Source organism: Miniopterus schreibersii, assembly GCF_964146895.1.
Source record: "Miniopterus schreibersii genome assembly, chromosome: X".
In the NCBI taxonomy this organism is placed as follows: Eukaryota; Metazoa; Chordata; class Mammalia; order Chiroptera; family Miniopteridae; genus Miniopterus; species Miniopterus schreibersii.
This window is the reverse complement of record NC_138104.1, coordinates 100,396,963-100,419,608: the sequence shown is the minus strand read 5'-3', so window position 1 is coordinate 100,419,608 and position 22,646 is coordinate 100,396,963. Positions and strand designations below refer to the sequence as shown.

Here is a 22,646-nt window from a genome sequence, read left to right as displayed (position 1 = left end):
GAAGCTACGGATATCCTTGTTTTCCTGTGTCTCTAACAGCTACTGAAGGTGTTTAATCAGGGGGCTGCTTCGGCGCTTCCTGGTCACTTATTAAGGCGTTCTTTGTCATGTTTCCTATGAGAAAATTTGGAAATCGTTGCTCAAGTGTAATATCAATGGCCTGTCTATTCTGCTGTACGAGATATATTGAATCGCATGGTCAGAAGAGTGACATGTATTATACTTCTATTTATTTCTTAGCTTCTGATGTAATGACAAACTTCACTTGGTTTTTAAAAAGTTCCTTTATTTTCTTCAATATGGCTTTTGTGTGAAGCTAAAAAATAGTTTTAAAAATTCTATCATGCTGAAATCAAGAATAAATCCTCATGCCATGTAGGGTAGGGACCAGTAAAATTTTTTCTATAAAAGGCCATTCCATAGATATTTAAGACTTTGAGGGCCAGACAGTCTCTATAACAACCCAATTCTGCCCTTTTGGCATGAAAGTAGTCATAAACAATAGTAAGAAATAGGTGTGGCTGTACTCCAAAAAAATTTTTACTTACAAAAAACGGCTGTGGCTAAATTTGGCCCATAGGTCATAGGTTGCCCCCCCCCCATCTAAAGCATCAGTATTTAAATATTCAGATACTCATAAGAATGTGTGAATCGCTACACCCTGAAGGGTCTCATCTTCCCACATCCCAAAGGCCTGTCTGGGAACCTACCCGATGCACCTACAGAGTGTCATCACAGCCTCAACTTCCTTGCTCAAAACCCTGAGATTCTACCACCCATGAATTTACCCACACTTGCATAAAATTTGACTCTAAAAAACTGGTTTAAAATGTTAAGCAGAATCAGATTCTCCCCTGAACTGTCTTCAGTTGGAGGGAGAACATCAGACCCTTAACTTTCAAGCACAGTAATGGATGTGATCATTGAGGACACCGATTAGTGCTATTTGGGGGATAATAGTTTTGCTTTCTCTAAATTTCCTGGAATACAGTTTTACAAGAATATCTCAGAATTTTGAGTTTCTAAACAAGATTTTCCTCTCTCCTCATGTGCCACTCTCACCCCACAGCCCTGATAGCACCATTGTCGGATTTAGTTTAGGTGTTTGTTTGTTTCTAAATAAGAGGCAATGATTATTTTTAAGAACTCGACCTGACTTTCTTTTGGTGCTATCCAGTCTGCCCTCTTATGTTGGATGAAATCCCATAATCTGGTTGATGAAATGCCAAATAATTGTTGGCACTACCTGCCCACAAAGTATAGGCTTGCTTATAGACCCAATATGGCCTTTAACTCCTTTGATATGTTATTGTTGGGTATGTGTGCTCACAGGGCAACATATTTGTGTTATTCTAAGGAATATTTTCATGGGATCATTATGATGCCATACATTATACCAAAATACACAATTTTGTTCAGTAAGAGGCACAGGAGTCTGTTGACGGTCATTGCTAATGGACCCTGTGTTAAGAGTATTCAGTGGAACAATTTTTTGTGTGGTTTCAAATGACTAGTGAGGGATGCATAGAGAGACAGATTATACATTGTTTGTAGAATGTGAGTTTACCATTTCCTTTTCTTTCTTTCCCCCTTTTCTTTAGCAGCTGATGGCAAGTGAATTTATAGGACGGGGAGTGTATTTGCAAACCCCTCTTTACTGATTTAAAGGCATAGTTTGGAAATATTAATAATGTAGAAAAGGTCAAGAGTATCCGCATGCCATCTGCATGCAACTCCCTCCAGGGCTAGGCCACGAGCAAATGGAAAAGGACAGTCTCCTCCAAGCTTCCTAATGACGGCCCGCAAGGCTGTGGCTAGGCAGTGTGGCTTGGACCTGTGGGGCTGGCACACTACCCCTGCCACAGCATCAGATCCTCCCCTCCCCCCTAAACAGATTTGGGGAAGGGAAGGAGCAAGAGCTGAAAGTGTGCAAAATGTGTCCACCCAGCGAGCATCTTCACAGTATGATCCTGGCTCCCCAAACTCTGCCCCAGAGGATAAATTCCACATGCCCTGCTGATTACGGCTGCAGGGTAAAGAGCTGTTTTATCTCTGATCTGAAATCATGGTCCTGAGGAACTGGGTAAGAGGTAGACAGCTCCTTATAGGGACGCACGCTGTGTTGTAACTGCTAGGATGACACTGTGGGCTCCCTTTCATTCTATAGCTGCATAAGCGATTCATAAGGAGATGCTAACTTATCAGAAACAGCAGGTAACTACATTTCTTATTTCTGAGTTTTTAAGGAAGAACTAAGAACCTACCATGAGCCCGGCATTTTGTTAAACTGAGATACAAGGTGGCCTTAGTCTCTAAATTAACAACATGATGTTAAAGCCTGAATTCATCATAACGTAAGTGCTGCCTCATAATTTTAAATTCAAGGCTAACTTGCTATATCAAAGCCAGCACAGACTCAAGGTGATGAAAACTGTACTGCTGTGCAGCCAGAGGTTAAAACCAAAGTGCCACATAGGCACTGTGGGGAACCAACAAAGTCTACCCTTGTCTTTGATAATGTTATAACATAAATGATTTAAAAATGTATATGCATAAAAATAATAAGAGTAATGGTAAGGTTTAATAAGAGTTTGTATAAGGCAGAATGGCAATATCTACATACAAATGCCAGACTAAATATAATATTACCAAAATAATTCAATTTAAGGAAACAATCTTTGTGGCATGGGTATCGGATTAGAAGTTACCAGAAAAAGTGAAACTTTAGAAATTCTCAATTTTATATGAAATAACAGTATGGAATATAGGTACTTATATTACCTGTGTTAATAATATAATAAATATTGCCCGGCCGGGCGTGGCTCAGCGGTTGAGCGTCCACCTAGGATCCAGGCGATCAGGGTTCGATTCTTGGTCAGGGCACATGCCCGGGTTGCGGGCTGCAGCTGATCAATGACTCTCTCATCATTGATGTTTCTCTCTCTCTCTCTCCCTCTTCTTTCCTCTCTCTGAAATCAATAAAGATATATTAAAATATATATATAATAAATATTATGTGACTTACACATAGCTTTTGAAAAAAACAAAATATTTGTGTATGTATTTATATACACACACGTATATACATATATATTATTTTAATTTGAATGTTTTCATTACCTAATCCAATATCCAGATAATTATAGTAAGACAAAATTTTTTTTAATATGTCTTTATTGATTTCAGAGAGAGGAAGAGAGAGAGAAAGAGAGAGAGAGAGGGAGGGAGAGAGAGAGAGAGATAGAAACATCAATGATGAGTCATGGATCGGCTGCCTCCTGCAGGCCCCTGACTGGGGATGGAGCCCCCAACCTGGGGATGTGCCCTGACCAGGAATCGAACCCTGATCGCCTGGATCCCAGGTCAATGCTCAACCACTGAGCCATGCTGGCTGGGTAGAAGACAAATTTTAACACAAAGAGAGACTACAGAACAATATAAGTATCTCCTGTGGTTTGGAATATCATGAGAGAATAAACCTATCTGTAAATAAACAGAGATGATGCACAGATAAACCACACACGTCAAATGTCTACCCTACATTGATAATGATAGAGAACTGAAAAAATTACAGAGGCACAGCCCCAGAAAATCTTTTCTTTGGCTATCTACTTCTCTAGATCCTTAGGTGTCTTTTTCTATTCAGTAGGTTTAAGGGTTGCTATTTATTTTAGAATAGTGTATGTCATCATAAACAAAGTTATGGAAAATTTTAATACCTATATAACATAAGGAACAAATACTTACAAAAGATCTAATAAAGGCCTTATTTCACATAATTCCTGTAATTGTGGCATAAAATATATTTTCTCTTCTTAGTTTCCAATTATCCTTGTTTACAAATAGGAAGATCAATTTATTTTAAATTAACTGTTAGGTATTTAATGTTTCTACTGTGACATAATAGATTCAGTGATCTTTTAAAGTTCTAATATTGGGAGAATCTATTTTATTATCTTCCCCCTATATAAAATTCAAAATAAAAACCAGGAAACACTGGAGAATACTCGTGGGAAAGACTTTTTAAAAGGTACATTAGCTGTGAAAATTTATATTGAGATTTTTTTAAAGGTCAATGTTCTCATATTGTATGTCACTAATGTAATATTCTCTAGAGCCTCTCAATAAGCATCTTTAAATCGTTCTCAGGTTCAAGGGAGGATTGCAACAACTTCTCTTGGTGATTTTGTGCCCCATACTCTCTATCTGGCTTCTTATGTCCTCTCCCATCCTATGATTACTTCCTGGGGTCCCTTGTTGGCCTCTCGATGGCCTAAAATATTTAACCCATTCACTTCTGTTATCCCCAGCTGTCATTAACATCCCATAGTTAGGGTTTCTCTACCTCCAGAATTGGTTAAGGGATGAGATCTTCTTCCCTCCTGATTCCTATTGAAACAAGCTCAGACCCCATGCAAAAAAAACAGAAACAAAAACAAAAACAAAAAAAAAACAAAGAAAGAAATTGTTACGGATAACTGGTTTTCACTCTAAAGCAAATAAAAGGGGTGGATGTTAAACACTGGAGAAGTTTCATTTTTTCCCCTTCAGGAAACCTTAAAAAAATCTCATAGCTGATGTATCTGAGGGTACCTACATTGAATTATTACATTTTCAACACCCCCTTTTTTTTATTTTCCACAAATCACACCTTCCACTCTTTACTCACACAAAACTTTGAAGCTTTCAGTAACTCCTGTTCCCAATGAAACACAGACCTCGCCATCTCTTCCCAGTTATGACCATCTGGTCCCTTTAGACAATTCCAAAATACAGGATGAGGAACACATTGAGGTTCTGCCATTCCTTTGGTTCAGTCATTGAGGGGAGGGGGCGGTGCATACACAGTGAGCACAGGGGATGGGATGGAAGTATGGCTGGGCCCAGAAGACCATTCTCTTAGGTCTGAGAATTTGCTGCGCAAGCCTGGTATAATTTCAAATAAAAGTCAGCTGATACACTTTCCCAAGTGAGAAAGTCCTTAGTTTGTACAATTGAGAAGTTTAGGTTATTTCTTTTAATATTTCAGCCTTTCCAAATGAGCAGGGTTTTGATGACTGATTTTCAGAAGTTAGTTACTATTTCATTATTAGCATTCTTTAGGCTGACTACATTGGGCACTCACTCTAAAAACTGCCACCTTCCAAAGACTCTATCGACCTGATCATCAGGATAGCCATATTTGAAAAGAAGTCACGGGAATTTGGATAGTTTAGTAATAGGTAGAAGGAACTGGATTGAAACTCTTTTCTGTACACTCTGATCTTTATCACTTAGTCATTTTTTTTTCTTTTGGCCCTAAGGGTAATTAACCAAACTGACCAACCTGAGGTGGTCTCCATTATACCTGGTAGAGTAACTAATCATCCTAATTTTGCCTGGGATTGAGTGGGTTCTCTGAATGTGGGACTTTGGGGGCTAAAACTGGGAAGTTCTCAGGCAAATTAGGACAAGTTGGTTACCATCAGAGGGACGTAACCAATGACCCAAAGTCCAGGTGCCCAAGATATGGAAATAGAGCAAATGAGAGTAAAAAAGGTACAGGAAAGAAAGAAAGAATGAGTATATATCGCCCTAAATGGCCACAAGTGGCAGAAATGGGCAACTATCAGCTCTAAACCATAGCCCACTTGACTAGGGAATACTGTGGAGACCTCTATCAGGGTCCACTCTATCAAGCAAAGGACAAGTTTCCATGGCCCTAAACCTTTGAGTAGAAATCCCCAGGAGAGCAGTCACTGCCCCGAGCTGATCCGCTGTCACAGAAGGAAATTCCCAGACCACGTGGGAATAACAGGGTGTACAGGAGGCTCCCCCGGGGAGGAACACCTTAGTCAGAAGGTGCTCAGATGAGAATAACATGAAAAGATCTCTGTTCTAATGACGCATCAAGTTGACTACTATAGATACAACCCATTCATAGATATAAATTATTTAAGACTTTCAAAAGTAAGTTGCTGTGAGGGAATTATCTTGTCAACATGAAGCATCTTAAAAATATTTATGTTGATGAATTAAAAAAATGTTGCCCTGTATCTAAGAGTTTTATAATAAGATTTTCACTACCAAAAGTATGGAGTGGGTTTGTTTCTGCCCAGAGCATCTGAGCAGAATGAGGAAAGAGATCATGTCATTTCTGATTTGGAAAATGAATGTCTTACCTGACAATCTGCCATCACACACTGACTTCTATACTCATTGTTAACTTTTTCTATAGCAAAATCAGCTGGAGTTGGTATTATTTCCTCCTGGAATGAACAATTTAAACATAAAGAAATTCAGCCAAGTCTATCTGGTTTGGTTGAGTTTTCTTACTTTGCCCCCTCTGTTCCCACTCCTCACAGAGCTGAGTGGTTTATTTTTGACCAAGATATACGCAGCCTGCTTTCCTCAGACACCAACAGCGCACCACATCAGGGGGAAGAGTGAGGGGAAACGCAGATGGCCCCATGCGCCAGAGCGGGTGATAAGCGGCTCCTTTCCGTGCTGTTTCCGTAGGATTACCGAGTGAACATCTTTCTGAGACAACAGTGGAATGACTCGAGGCTGGCATACAGCGAGTACCCTGATGATTCCCTGGACTTGGACCCGTCGATGCTGGACTCCATTTGGAAACCAGATTTGTTCTTTGCCAATGAGAAGGGTGCCAACTTCCACGATGTCACCACTGACAACAAATTGCTTCGGATTTCAAAAAATGGCAAAGTGCTTTACAGTATTAGGTAAGCTGCTTTGGGCTGCACCTGTTCACGTCTCCATTTTTCTCCTGGCCTAGAGCTGCCTAATTCTGCATGGGGAGATGTATGTGAATATTGGACTTTTGAGGTTCTTGTTTATCATTTAAATCTTAAACTTGGTGAGAGTGCCAGAGGTTCTCATGGTCTCAGAAATGTGATTCTCTACAACAAAAATATATTTGGTAGGTGGATGGATGATGGTATTGGGTAAATACTTGCACAAATGTATTATTGACTGATTCAATAAAGGAAGTAGAGGCCCTTTAGTTCAATTACAATTGAACAAAATGTACAAAGACTCATTTCAAATAATTCTGTCATTCCATAACCCTAACCCTAACCCTACTCCCCTCCCCATACACACGCAGGAATTCAACTGCTCATCATGGTCACTGATAGCATACTTAAGGCTGGGTGAGTGGAAAACTGGTTCTAACCCCAGCTCTGCTTCTAACTAAACATGTAAACTTAATCTCTCAACTTTTGTTGAACTTGAGCTTGGGATAGACAATTCCTAAGATCCATTTTAGCTTTTATATTTGAACATAATCTCCAGAATCTTTATCACTCCAGGCTCAAAAAAATCTCTCTTTTCTGAATTATAGTAACAGTTTCCCTGTGAATCTGTAAAGCTCTTATTTCTTCCTACCTCACAGTTTGGCTATTTCTGTACATGGATATAGCATAAGAACATGGATTTTTGATACAACAAATCTAAAATCAAATCCAAGCTTTGCCACTTATTAACATAACCTATAACCCTCAGGTACCTTAACAATAAAATAGGAAACATTATATTTATTTCTGGGTATTCTTGTGAGACTGGATGATATAGGGCAAATATTCTTTGTAAAGGGCCAGATAGTAAGTATTTTAGTTTTGCAGGCCCGACTGTCTCAACTCTGTCACAACTAAACTGTGCCATTGTAGTGCAAAAGCAGCCATAGACAACACTCAACTGGGTGTGGCTGCATTTCAATAAAACTTTATGTACAAAAACAGGTGGAGGACTAGATCTGACCCCTTGGCCATAGTTTGCTGACCCCTGATACAGAATACATACACATGCTTGCCACTGCCCTGGTCAGTGTGGCTCAGTTGGTTGAGCACTCTCCTGTACTCTGAGAGGTCGGCAGTTCAATTACCAGTCAGGGCACATGCCCAGGTTGTGGGTTCAATCCCCAGTCAAGGTGTATATGGGAGATAACTGATCAATGTTTCACTCCCACATCAATGTTTCTCTCTCTCTGTCTCCCTCTCCCTTCCTCTCTCTCTAAAATCATTATAAAACATATTTTTAAAAAATACTTGCCACAATAAATGACAGAGAAGATGTGATCAATAAATAAAGTGATGGCTGTCTGTATTTTAAAGTTAACATTCTTTCTAATTAGTAAATTCTTTATAGCCAAGATATTTGGATTTTGCATCTTCTGAAAACCCTGCCAAAGGCCCTAGACAATGTATTGTATATTAGAGATATCTAATACTTTGAATAAATATTGACATTTTAAAGATCCTTTATAAAATTCTTCCTTTTTCTATAATATTATTATCCCCCAAAAGTAGACAGCTAGTGTCTTTGCAAATAATTTTCACAAGTTTACAGATTCACCACCATTAAAACCTCATTTCACAACTCTATATTCAATTTAGGTCTATATTGTACATTCCATTCTTATCCTGGTAATTTCACAGCTTACTGATAGCTGACAGCCCCGATGTCTTGTGGAACAAAAGAGACTACTCATTTGTAAAAAGTAGCAAAGTCACTGCTTACACAAAGAGCCAGGAAATTCCCTTATTTTATTTTTAAGGAACTTTACTTTTATTCTTATAAAATGTTTAAGGAAACAGAGTGTTTCACATGTGATGCATTTGGTGTAAAATGCAGTATTGGGCACAGCCTAAGTTGGTGTGACCTGATGAAATGGGACACATGCAGAGCGTGGTACAAGGAAGAAGAGTTATAAAAAGCAGCACAGGGCATCAGCTGCTCCGCCAGCCCTCTGGGCTCTGGGCGGCATTTGCTCTAGTAAATACCTGGCATCTTGCACCGCTGAAATACAACCGGGGAAGTTTTTCTTTTGTTCCATGAAATCCTTTCTATTCTAGAACCACAAAGCATGTAATGTTCCTCAGACCTAGATCTTGAGGCAATTCTTCTATCTCTGGTTCCAACTGTAGCATATTACAGGCCCTGAGAGGCCCTAACGATTGTTTTGGATAGAGTAGAGTTTGTCCTGTGGCAGGCTAGTTTAGCTTTTCCTTCACTGTTGGTATTTGTGAGATTAGAGGGAAAGATCCTTGGGGTAGGAGAACTGGACATGTCATTTTAGGGAAACACAGCTCTTGGCCGATTTGAACTGCAGGAATCTAATTATGTGCCTGGAAAGGTTTTTGATAAGCCAGACACTGCGCTGGGCCTAGAGATCCAGAGTTGAGTAAGATGTGCTACTTGCCCTGGAAGGGCTCCAGTCTAACAAGGCAGGCAAATGAGATAAATTAAATAATAGGAATAAATAGAAAACAAGGAAAAGAAAGGTGCCTCTAACTTTGCAAATGAATTGTGTTACTCAAATATTGTTAGAATGTGGGTGCTGGCACCCACACTCCTATTTACTTGAGTCACTGCACTCAGTTTAACTAGAGGGCATAGAGTAATTAGTGCTAATATATGCCAAGGTGCATATGCCCAGGTCCAACCCAAGTGTACGGTTAAGTGGGCTATAGTTTCTGGTGTCTTAAAGGTACTAGAAAGTCCCTGCTGACATTCCATTAGGAAACTTTCCCTCTCCCGTCAGGTTTACAATGCATATACCCCTATGAGAGGATATTCACTGGCCTAAATTCATACTAAGCTGTAAAGAGCTGATATGAAAATTTCTTTCTGGTAGTAGGTTTGATGTACATGAAGGACAGTGAGAATGAGCATGTTGGATACCTGAGAGGAGAAATCAGATAGGACAAAGAGAGTTAACAAAGATACAAGGAAAGGATACAACAGAAGTACCAAAGATCAACTCATGTAAACTCATGAAGTGCCTCCATCCTACACATTTAAATAATTTCTTGAACAATGGTCCACATTAAAAAATATTCTTTAGTGATGTTTTATATTTGCATATTCCTAAAACCTAAAGCAAATGGATGACAGCATTTCATCTGGGAATAATTTCTTGCTTTCTTAGCTTTGTAGGAGCAGAGGTAGAATTAACTGTGCATGGAAACCAGAGCCCAAGGATTTGATGGCCAAACAAAACACAAAGAGATCTGTGCAATCCATTGACTTCAAAACAAGAACACACTTCACAAGATTTTATACATCTTTTTCCCAAAAGGCATGAGTTTAAACAAAAGAGGGAACAGTAGACCAGAACTCCATAATTGTCCTCCAGATTCAAACTTGGGGTACCTTAGTAAAATTCAAACAAATCTTTTAAAAAGGAATCGAAGATCTTAGCTGTTACAAAGTTTCTAATCCAGTGATGCAGGACAGTCTTAATTGATGAAAAAGTATCAAATCTATTTCTGTGATTTCTATCTCTTCTGATTTTTCCTTTAATATGCATTTCATGAATATAACACATATTCACGTTTGATCTCACTCCATGTTTTTTGTAAGTTTTTGTTGACCCATCCTATTAAGTATTCATCATCCCTGATCAGAGTATAAACCAGGACACATATCTTGCTTTGTACACCCTCCTCAGAGACAAATTCTAAATTTATATTATTAAAAAAGGCCTGAATCCATAGTGGAATAGTGAGACTTGTGTCTTGTACATATTATTGCTCAAACAGTATTTGTTGAATTGAATATAATAAATTGCAGTAGAAGTCAGGGCATCGTGGCATATGGTGTGCAATATGAAAGAGAAAAGGAGAAGGTGAGCATTTTTGGAAAGCAGCAGCTTGTCTCACGTGTCCACAACGTCTGGTAATATTTGTTTTTTCCTTTATTTCTCACTTCTAAGAATTTTCTGCCGGACTCCTGACTTTTATAGAAGCATAAGATTCTTTTTAAAAAAATATGTATATTTATTGATTTCAGAGAGAGGAAGGGAGAGGGAGAGAAAAAGATAGAAACATCTTAAGATTTTAAAATTTGATATTACCTTGTAGAATACCTAATCTAACACCCTTGTTTTATGAATGAGGAAGTGACTTCTTTCAGAAATTAGGAGAGCTAAAGTAATGGAGCCTATAAATAGGAAAGTTAGGACAAGAAGCACAGTCTTTACTTCTATTTCAGTGCTATCATGTCCTCCACCACATTAATTTTTTATTTACTTCAACTCAACTCCAAAGACACAAACAAAGACATGTCATTTTGGAACCAGCCTTTTTGGGACTCATTTTTAAAATGACTATTGGAGGAAGAAGGTAACATTTAGGATGAGAATATAAAGTATCTTCAAATTTTGCAAATGTCTGAAAAGACTGTTTAAATTCAAGATGCAACAATTGATTTTCAAAATGGAAAATCTATTTGGTACTTTTATTTAGCACTTGTAGCTTACATAGTATATCCACTTTCTGAAATATTTTACTATCACAGGGATCAAAGGGCTGAAGAGACTCATTAAGCCAACTCCTTACCTTCAGGCAACCTGTTGAAAACTCATTCTATTTTCAAAGACCATCAGAGAAGGACATTTTATATTCTTTATATTCTTCCTTTGGATCCTATAGTAATAATGTTACTCTAACATGGTGCAGAAATTCTTCCTTATCTTAAATCACATTTGTTACAACTTAAATTAGTCACTTTTCCCTACATTTAACAAATGGCCCCTGTTTTTTGGAAAGAGGAGAGGTTATGTCATTGCTTCACTCTCACACATTCCCGTCCCATCAGAGTTAGGGAATGATGTTTGCCCCCCAACACTATGTTGCTGATCTAATTTTGCCGCATGTTCTGCTTCAGCACCAAGGGCTCTTCATCTAGCAATTTTCAGCTTGTAGTGCAGTTCAGGGCCTATTCTGAGCATTATGTTGAATGCTAGCCTGGTTACTTCTGACACTATAGTAGACATGGGTTTTAGAGTCAAATGCACTTGGGCTCTAGTTTCTGGCTTCAGAACTAGCTGTGTGACCCAGGGAAATTTATCATGTCTCTGAACCTCTATTTCCTGAGCTTTGAAAGAGAGATGATTGTTATATGGATAGTCAAAAGTGGCATTGCCATACACTCTAGGGCCCCTGGGTATTTTCTTGTAATTTGATGATTGTGCTTTCTGTGCCAGCCTCTAAGACAATGAATAAACTGACCAAGACAGATCCCTATAAACTCCAGACATTAAGGATGGCACTGACCCACTCCTGGAGGGGTGCTTAATCTGAGGACTAGGTGAAAACTCCAGGGGTCCTTAAATCCCCCTAAAACTGAATGCATCTTTCGTGTATTAGGTTAAACTCCTTTTTGTTTGTTTGTTTAGAGGAAAAGGCCATTATCTTTCTAAGGAAGCTATGACTTTCCAACTGTTAACAATTGCTTCAAGGTTTACTGCAGGCCTCCAGTATGGGTGTGGCCATAGCAATGTTGTTAAGGAAATACTATTTGCCTTCAGTGTCTTCTTATCTGACTGATAGGTACCTGGGGGCCTTTGTGACCCTCCAACTGCAGAAAGTCCTCCAAACCATAAATAATTATAGGATTGTTCCTCCACAACAGCACCTCGTATCATCAAGGTATCTGCTATACTCATCATGAAACTTTATCTGAACTAAAACATATTCATTTATGATGTTGGAGGTGATTTGCTTGTTAATCCCTTTTGATGCCATTCATAATTCCAGGTATTGATGACTCAGCCTTCCAAGCAGTACTTGAGTTGTATAGAGAACTTTTGGGGATTGACTTGCCTTCTCCCTCTAATGATAGGTTACAGGCACCACTGAGAGTGGGTGGAATGTAGATTTCTAGTCAGATATCCAATGGTGCTCTCCAAACAATCCTATCTAATGACCAACTCTACCTACACACATGACAGGACGTTTTTCACATAGCCTCCCATCCTTGACTCATTGTAAGATCTGATGCAAGAACTTCAAAAGATTCTAATGTTAGTTATAGAATGATTTTTAAGGTAAAGGAAAAAAGAACATTCCCTATTTAGATGTCAGAGCCGAAAATAAACTGCACAGTGAACTAAACCGTTTAAATGTTACCAACGGTGATACTTTGATTTTCTTACTCTCAGTTTTGATGATACACATAAGCCCATATTTTCTGTTAGAAAGCAGCTATAAAAAGCTGTGATTTCTTCTCTCTGTGCTTATTTGGACCATGTTTACCTTTATATTCTATAATCCAGGCAAAATGACATTCTCATTTTCTAAATCTATGTCCAAATGCTCATCAGTTTTGTGACTTAACTTAATGCAGTAATTAATGACTGTAACATAAGAGCCCACATCGGAATTAAGTAGTGAGGCTTCGGAGAAGTGCTGGGAAATGCCATGGAAACCACGATGATTCCATTCTTCCTAGAGGCAAGCAAGGCTGGGAAGGTGGGAGGCACTAGAATGCTCATACGCTGGTGGATTCAGCAGGAGCTGAGCTACATGGTGCAGAGGGAGGATTTTTGGAGAGTAGTTTTCAAAAAAGGCATGGCTGAGGGTAGAAGTATTAAAGTCTAGAAAGTGTGTTCTGTACACGATGGACTCAGCCCGGCCGGCGTGGCTCAGCGGTTGAGCGTCGACCTAGGATCCAGGCGATCGGGGTTCGATTCCCGGTCAGGGCACATGCCCGGGTTGTGGGCTCGATCCCCAGCAGGGGGCGTGCAGGAGGAAGCCGATCAGTGACTCTCATCATTGATGTTTCTCTCTCTCTCTCCCTCTCCTTTCCTCTCTCTGAAATCAATAAAGATATATTTTTTAAAAAAGTGGTGCAAAGAACAATACTGAGAAGGTAGTTCAAGGCATCAGGAGCTCCACATTTCCATCATATACTGTATCCTCCAGGCTTATAGAACAGCCTCTATAACCCCAGTAACTTATTCTGAGTCTCAGTTTTCTTATCTATAAAATGAGTTTGAACCAGGAGATCAGATGAAGTCTGAGGCTCCTTTAGCTGTATCATAAGTTTATAGCTCAAAATGATCTCTTCCTTCCCAAACCACAGAATTCCTTCTGAGGAATTAAGAGTGGGTTCCTCATGTCCCTCAGATCTGGGGAGTCATCAAAAGGAGGTTTTAAATTTAAGGTACCTATCTCAAAGTACTTCGAGATCTTTGAACCTTGCTCTCCCAAACTGAATATCCAATTCCTGAGGAGAGGAGCCTGATTTTGGCTTGGGGTAGCGAAAACTGGACTACCTATAGTTTAAGAGGCAGCCTAACATTCAACATGTAGTTTATACAACTACAAGTACTCAATACTGAACTCCCTAAGGAGAAATTTCCCAATTGCCAATTAGATCATTTATACCCTCTGATTCAATCAGCAGCAGTATCCATGAGATACTATTTTTGAATGTGTTAATGAATTATAGGCTTATATACTTTTACACAATTATACAAAAGTGGTTGGCTGAGACAATTATTATCTGGATATGTAGGCTAAAGGAAATCACATGGCAGATTTGAGCCAGCAGAGTTGAAGGGCTAATCTGCTATTACTCATTACCTGAATTTTCTTGTGGCAGGAAGCCAAAGGAAATTCAGAGGTCCTGGTGAGCCTGCTCAACTTATGTTGACAAGGGCTTCTCCCTGGCCCATAGTGCTGCTTTTGAAAGGCTCCCTGGATGGCATCAATCCCAAAATAAACACACATAATATCACTATGGTTCTCGTGAGACACATGAATTACTTTAGCACATTCTCATAGCACATAACCCAAAGGAAAGGTGTTCCATTTTAAAATGGGAAAAAATTGTCCATTCTCAAAGCTCAGATATCCTTGCTTGTGGCCTTTAAAATTATAAACCAGGATCTCGTACCCTTTGGGACAGCATGGAAGGGCCTGGAGATGATAATGCCAAGCGAAATAAGCCAGGCAGAGAAAGACAAATATCACAGGATCTCACTCATATGTGGAATCTAAAGAGCATAATAAATGGATGAACAAAATAGACTCAGTGACATAGAAGCATAGAACAGACTGACGGCTCTCGGAGGGAAGGTGGGGGTGGGGGAGTGGGTGGGGGGAGATTAACCAAAGAACTTACATGCATATATGCACAAGCCACGGACACAGGCAACAGTGTGCTGGAGGCCTGGGGGTGGGGTGGAGGGGTCAACGGGGAAAAAAGGGACATCTGCAATACTTTCAACAATAAAGATAAATTTTTTAAAAATTACAAACCAGCATCTATCCTGAAGACGATACAACATTTATCATTGGACAGTCACTGAAAGGCAGTTACGGACATAGATAATTATGGGAAGCTCCACACGTGACATACACTCCGAGCCAGCCCATCCAGTATCTGATTGGTCATTTCTTTCAAAGGACAATAAAACAGATGTTTTATTTGATGTTTCTCTTTACATAGTTCTCCCTAGTCTTCCTAACCCATACATAGGATGTTTCTTTTTCAGTATGTGTTACACTCGGGCTCCGCTCCCCTTCCATGCTTAGTCCCAAGCAGATGGGTGCCTTGCCTTGGGTTTCCTCCCTTTGGGAGGCATGCAGCTCATAGCAGAAGTGATAGTTGCATCTTCTTTTACATAATGGCTTGGGCCTCCTCTTTAGCTGCTTATTAAGAGTAAACTGAGGAATGGTGCCTAATTTCAATGTGTTATCTAACCAAGGATGGACCATCCTACCGTCTGACCAGGACGCTGTTTTCTCTCCAACCTTTGCCACCAGAAACACGGCCACAACTCTGCCAGTTACCACACTAGAAGTATTAATGCAGCCAAAGACCAGCAAAGTAACACAATCTTACCCTCAGCTGTCAGCAGACATAAAGTTACTTTAGTTTTCTTAAAACCATATTTTCAATGCACAAGTGCTTGTTCTCTTTCTGTTTTGCCGGTAAAATAATACCAAATAAAATGTTAAGAAAATTGCTGTACAGTGCTTTTCTCTCTTTCTTCACCTCAATGTCACCATTCAATACCTGTGAACTTAGACACATAGTGACCATGGGATGGACAAGTCAGTCCTCACTATTTTAATGTGCAGGTTAATGACATTTTAGTTTCATGAATGTTTGGGTGTATAAATAATACTAGAAATAAAATGACTTTGAAATTTTAAATGTAACTAAAATGTGGGCAGTATTGGTTATTTGAATCTTTGGTACTTTGAGCTCTTCATTCTGGTAGTGTTCAATTTAGCCCCCTCCAATTTAACACCTTCAAAAGATTTTGTTCAGGAAACATCAGAGCATTTGGAAAAGTTTTAGCTGCAGATTTATCAGTTGCGCTCCAAGTTGAATCCTATCCATATTTGGGCTTAATTAACATGGGCAAACCATATGTGTGCACATTTTCTGAAGGGACCAGGCACAGATGGGAAAAGATACTGTATTTCTGTCCTTCTCAGCTAGTATTTCTCAATGTATACGGATATTTTCTGCAGTAGCTTTATAATGTTTGGTAAACATGGGCCTTCCTAGTCAGCCACTGGCATTTTAGTCAGGGGAAAGGAGTAAAACAGCTGATGAATCAGCAGTGTTGCCATTCATGTTCTCCAAATCCCAAGGTCAATGGGGAAAAACAGGTCTTACACTTTCTTATTTGGAATTAACGAAGATGATAGAGTCTAACCATACAGCTTAGGACCAACTTAGGGCTTAGGTTCAGCCCTAGACAATAATGAAAAAAATAATTTATCTCTGGTTCCATTGCCACACTGTTCTGAACCCTGTTTTCCATCCAGTATCACCCTTCTGTTTGCTACTCTCAGTATCAAAGTGTGCTGTTGGGAATATCGGTAGGGAATCTGGGAATCTATTAACTCATATACACAAAGGAAGACATGACTAACAGTACTTGAAATAGAATTCTCTCCATAGATTTAACAGTCATGGGAGCTTTTAGCTAAATGTCTATTAGTTGATGATGTATAGAGCTAAGAGTTGAAAGGTGTTTGAGCAAGGACAGGCATTGGGATCTTCCTGGAACTCCTAAATAATTTACACAGCATGCATTTTCAACCATTACTTATGCGGAAAGCCTTCCCAGGTGCCGCCACATCTCTGCCTGTCTATGGGCCAGGTGAACAGCTCAGGGCTGGAGCGATCAGAACCTGCGCTATGCTCTATGATGAGTGGCTTCAAAGAAGTCATTTAACTACAGAGCTTTCAGAAGATGACAAAATTTTTCATTTCTTGCCTCTCTAGCTGAACTTGGTTTTTGCTCTCCACGGATCAAAACCTTCCCTGATAAACCCAAAGGGCTCTCTAAGGATCTAGGTCTGTAAGGGTAGATTATCTACTTACCCGATCACTGTCAGCACTTATGTAGGCACCAAGGGAGTAATTAAAAGTCTTTTTCTTGATTCAGTTCATGTGTGTCTTTTTTACATAATCAGGAAGGCTTCTTTAAATGGGGATTTAGAAACAATGCTAAAGAGTTGAAGAATAAATGTGCAACTACTGAGATACATTCCATTAAAATAATATATTAACATATATCTTAATAATATATTAATGATATTAAATTATGATCTCCTTCCTGAGAGAAATTGTTCTTTCAAGTATCTGATATGCATGGGGTCCAATAAATGCTTGCCAAAAATTGCTGAATGGATGTACTAGATTATAACTCAGGCAGAGTTCTGTTTAACACGAATTCCTCTCACTAAAGACCTAGAACTGGTCCTGCTGCAAATTCTGCCCTCGTCCCTGACCAGTACCATGAGCTTTCGTAAATTTTTAGTTGAGGCTAATCCAATGCATGTGGCAGCCACCTCCCCAACTTCCTCTCAAGTTTGTTCATAGCTGATTTTCCAGTCAGAGATCAGAGACAGTGTCCTGACACAGTGCCACCAGCCTAAGTAGAGTACCATTGCCTACCTTTGCACCTTCGCGTGTGTTAACGGGCATGCTGGTCTGGTTTCCTCTCGGTGGCACCTGGAAACTGTCCTCCCACCTCTCTTAGCAGCTATCCCAGTTTTCTAGCCACACCTACCATTTTCTTGGTTGCCAGTGGACTAACCTTGGTTTCACTGTCCTGACTTTACCTGCATGCCTCTCCGTTGTGACCAAGGCCCCTGATTAATCCCCTCTGTCATTAACCCTGGTCCAGTCACTTGAGCCTAATTGTCCTGCGCTGGTTTCGAGGAGAAAGTAGTATTTCCCAAGACAGTGCTAGTGCTACTGAAAAATTGCAGAGCCTTTTCTCAATCTTCTTTCCTATTTCCCTTTTAAGATTTTCTTCTTTTAGTCTGTCATGTAGACCAGCAATTCTCAACTGGTGTGACACAAGAAGTACATCATTGTGCCACGAGAATGTTTAAAACATGCAATACCTGACCATTCAGGCAGGGGCACCGACCTCTTTTCCCTGAGATTGTCAAGTGAAAAAATGACAACAGCCAACACAACAATAGCCATCTGGTATAAATGAATCAAAATTATACCTTTTTTTGTCAGATCAGTAAAAAATATAATTTTACTAATTAGTTTATGTGTGCATGAGATGAAAAAGTTGAAAATCGCTGATGTAGACAGTAATTAAAGTCATCCCTTAGAACATGCTGAAACAGTGCTTCTTAAAATGTGCTCCAGGACACCAGCATTGGTACTACCTGGGCTGCTAATCAAGAGGGCCAGAGAATCTGCATTCCCACCTCACCCCTCAGATGGCACTTATGTCCACAAGAGTTTGAAACCCACTGTGTTAAAGGATATGTTGATCAGACAACCAGCCTAGCAGTGTCTTTTAATCCATTGACTCCCTAACTCCCACCCCTCTTCCCACGTATGGGTTATATTAATGATGCACTTTTAACTTGACTTCTAACTTGCCCCCAGGCTAATTTCACTTAAGGTCTAGATGGATTAAGATGACACTCTTGTTCAATACTTGATGCATCCTGTCAAATCTCTCTGACGTTAGCATGTGACATGGTTCAGAAATTTTAAGTTACAACTGAGAGGAAAGATTCAACAGACCTACATTGCAGAGAAAGGCTGTCCTTATGTTCTTGGGGAAGGAGTAGAATGTGTTACAGGATGATGGATGCCAAAGCCATATCGGGACAATAAACATCTCACCTATATACCCAGAGTGCCAGAAAGTTCCTACTTTAAGAAGCATTATAACTTGCACTTAAGGCTTTCATCATACTCAAGCATGTAAATTCACCAGTAAGAGGAAATCCTTTAAGCTGGTCACCTTCACTCACAGTTTAGAATCAGAGAAATTTTGAACAGCATGGGGTTTTGGGTAGAGAATGAGGCCCAGGGATTTAGTCAAGGTTGAACAGCTATTTATGGGTAAGCTGGGTCAACCACCCAGTTCCCTGGATCCATAGTCAATGATGCTTCTACTCTGTGAGGCTGCTGGGGAAGGGTGGAGGGTTTTTTTAAAAGGACAGGTAATGAGAAGTCTAAATGTCTGAAGAAAAATGAAAGGGGTATCTCTGAGCAGGTACAAGGCAATTAAGGAGTCTACAACCCACTCTGCTGGCTTCACAGATAAAAGAGGATGATCAATTAGTAATAGATTATTTTTCTAAGGAGGAAATGTGGTAGAGTGGAACATAATAAATGAACTTTGACATCAGTTAAAGTTGAGTTCATATCTAACTTTGGTCACTTACTAGTTTTTTGACTTTGGGAAAATGGCTTAACCTCTTTAATTTTATCTCAAAAGCAGTGAGAATGCTATCTGCCTTTGTGATGGTACTCCATGATTGTAAAATAATGACAGTGCTTGGCCTATAGCAGGTATCATCATCATCATCATCACTTTTCAGAATCTTTTAATTTTTCCTTATTAAGTATTTTAATCCTAAAAAAGCACCATAGGTTCTACACCCTCTGATTTACCTGTAAACTGCTAAGGGTTTGTAGTATGCTGCATAGAATGTGTTAAATGTGGTCCTCAAACAAAGAAACAATAGCAATATACTTGAGACTCTCTTGCTTCTCCTGAAAAACACAGAAATATCCCCTTGTGCTCACTTTCCAAACAAGACAGACTACTTTAACCATTAGAATTAACTCTCCTAAAATAGTACACCGGCAATCTTTGCTTCAGGCAAGCAGATCATTCATTAAAATTTGTATTTCTATCTGAAAATTTGTTTTCTCTTCAGATGGTTTTCTTTTCCCCAATAATATTTCACGGGGAACAGACTCCCAATTCTAATACTACTGAGTTTCTTATGAACCAGTAGTTCCTTTATAAATCAAGGTGCCTTTGTACACCATAATGTTGTAAACTTAAGTAATTAATTTGACCCCTTCTGGCAATGTGAAAACAGTCCCAGCCATGGACCCAGCTACCTGACCAAGGCTCAAAGACAGGTGGCCCGAGCTCCCTGGCTTTCCTTCAGCATGATTTGCTTTATTTCTAGTGGGAATATGCTAGCGACATACAGAAGGGAACGGGCAAGTTTAGAGGGCTTCCTTTGCCTGCCTTGTAATCTGGCAACACCCTATGGGCTTTGATGCCCAGGCTCCACTCTTCTAAACCCCTTATCCTTTCCCGTTTCTGCAGGATAAAAGCCTGAGATTCTCCCACAGAGCTTTAGGACACTGATTAATTCATTTGTTCAACAAATATTTATTGACTACTTACTCTGTGCCAGCCACTGTTTTAGATGGTAAAGGACAGAGTCCCAGCCTTCGTGGGTCTTGCATTGTAATAGGGGAGAACCAATTTACAATGTCTGCATCTATTAGTCATCTAAACCTTAAGTGAGGCATAAACCCAAGAACTGGTCTTATACGCAAGGTGAACTGAATAGGAGAGTAGTACTGAAGGGAAGTGAGATTTGGGGAAACTCACTTCCTATGCTTTGTTTTATTCTCTTGCCTTTCGGATGGAAATGTCTGCTCAGCCTCTTCCTCTCAGTGAAGAAGCAGGGCCTCTCTGTAAGGAAACTTGATTCCTTCCCTTGTGCAAATGGGAGCTTGTACCGTGGCCACTATGACAGGGGGGGATGTGTGATAATGCTTCAGGAAATGAGTTCTTTAACAAAAATCAAGTGAGAGACGGGCAGCGTCAGCTCACTGCCCTCAGGTGCAATGGCCTTAATATTTTAAATTATGAAAAAGAGGAGAGAACAAACCTGACATGCTGTAGGCAGTGTCTGCCAGCAAACAGCCTGAATCTCAATTAAAATACTTTCTGTGAGACCCACCAAAATAGATGGAGATTCAGAGTAAAGGAGATAAAAATTGTTCACATTTTAGGGTGATGCCGTATGGGTCAGTCTTATTTGATGCCGTTTCTGCATCTGTACAAAATATTAGGCTCATGTTTCCCAAAAAGCATTTTTAAATAAAAAAAGCTTAAAAAAAAAGAAAAGCAGTGCTGGTTACCTTTGAAGGTTCTTGACTAGGAAGAGAGCACCAGCGAATGTTCTGGGAACATCCTAAATCTGGATCTGGGTGCTTGTTAAATGGGTGGATAGAGATATAAAAAGTCATCACGGTACAGCTTAATATGTGTGTAATTTCACTGTGTTTCATAGTAACTTCAATGAAAAAGGGAAAAAATAAGTAAAGGGCAAGCCTGCATTTCAGGCCTGCAGATGTGTAGTAAACTGAACGTCAAAAACTATGTGCTCGGCAGGACTGATTTCCATCTTTACAATTGCTTCCCATTTGCTCAGCTGACGACCTGATTTAGCAAACCGTGACGCTGTTAACTTTCCTCCTTGTTACTGGCACCCATTGGGCTCCAATACTAAGCCTACCTAGAAAGGAAATTAGAAAACAAATAAGGAAGGAGGGAAATACCTGCTGAGTTCTCAGCTGAGCCCAAATTCAGAGACAGTTTCATGCTTGTTGGGAATGTCTCTCAGTGGGGTTTTCCATGCTGATAATAGTTTTGACCCCAAGAATTCTGGACCCCAATAGGATTGTTAGATCTGCCACAAAGGTGGAAATAATTGTGTGTGAGGCTTCTGCTCCCTAAATAAATGTAAAAAGTTCGTCTCACAAAAGAGTCATATTCAGCAAACCTATGATTAAGAATATTAAAATTGGGTTGTTTCCAATAGCCAACAAAATACAGTTGAATTCCATGTTGCACACTTTTTAAACTCTACTTATTTCCACTCTTATTATTTTTAAATTTCTCATAAGTAAGAAATTTCTAGATTTCCTGGGTTTGATTCACTTAAATTATGTACATGCCTACTGATTATTTTTGTAGGATGAACATATTTTTATTTGATGAAAGTATTTCCTCTTTAAAAAATAGGAAAGAATAAATAGATTCTCCTTGTGTTAATAACAGTTTTAAACCCAGAGATTCTTTTGAGGTTTTCACTCCTTTATAAAGTGTCAGGTATTTTTTAATTGATTACTAGAGATCTTCATTTTGATCCTTTTACTCTGCTTTTATTTAAAAGAGTCCATGGCATTAATCTCAATAAAACTGTGTTTTAAAAAAAAAAAAGTCTATGCTGGGAAAAAATTTTAATGATCTATATCTCTAAATGAATTCCATAATTAACAAAAATTATTTTTCTTGTCTAAAATGTGATTAAGTCAGTTGTTAAGAACTCAAAAATCTAATTTTTTTTCATTTAGAAACATGGTATCTGTGTTCTTAGAATAGCCCACAGAAGCTAGGTAACTTATTTAGCAATGAAGGTAAAATATTGTATGTTTATGGCAAAATGTAAATAATAATAAAAATATTATAACAATAGCAGATTACTGAATAAAACAGAATTTTATAATTTCCCCTTTCAGTTGTTGTTTCAAGATGTATTTAATTACATGAAAGACATCTTCAAATAACCTACATTTGTCAATACAGATAATGC

At 39.2% G+C, this 22,646-nt stretch overlaps 1 protein-coding gene across 3 annotated transcripts in view; it reads left to right on the top strand.

The window, feature by feature from the left end:
- The window catches only part of GLRA2 (glycine receptor alpha 2), a 157,690-nt gene that overhangs the window by 40,881 nt on the left and 94,163 nt on the right, over positions 1 to 22,646 (top strand). For all 3 annotated transcript variants that reach the window (XM_081125441.1, XM_081125439.1, XM_081125440.1), the window contains one exon: positions 6,499 to 6,722. In XM_081125441.1, coding sequence (XP_080981567.1) covers positions 6,499 to 6,722 — 224 coding nt within the window. The remainder of the gene's footprint in view (positions 1 to 6,498; positions 6,723 to 22,646) is intronic.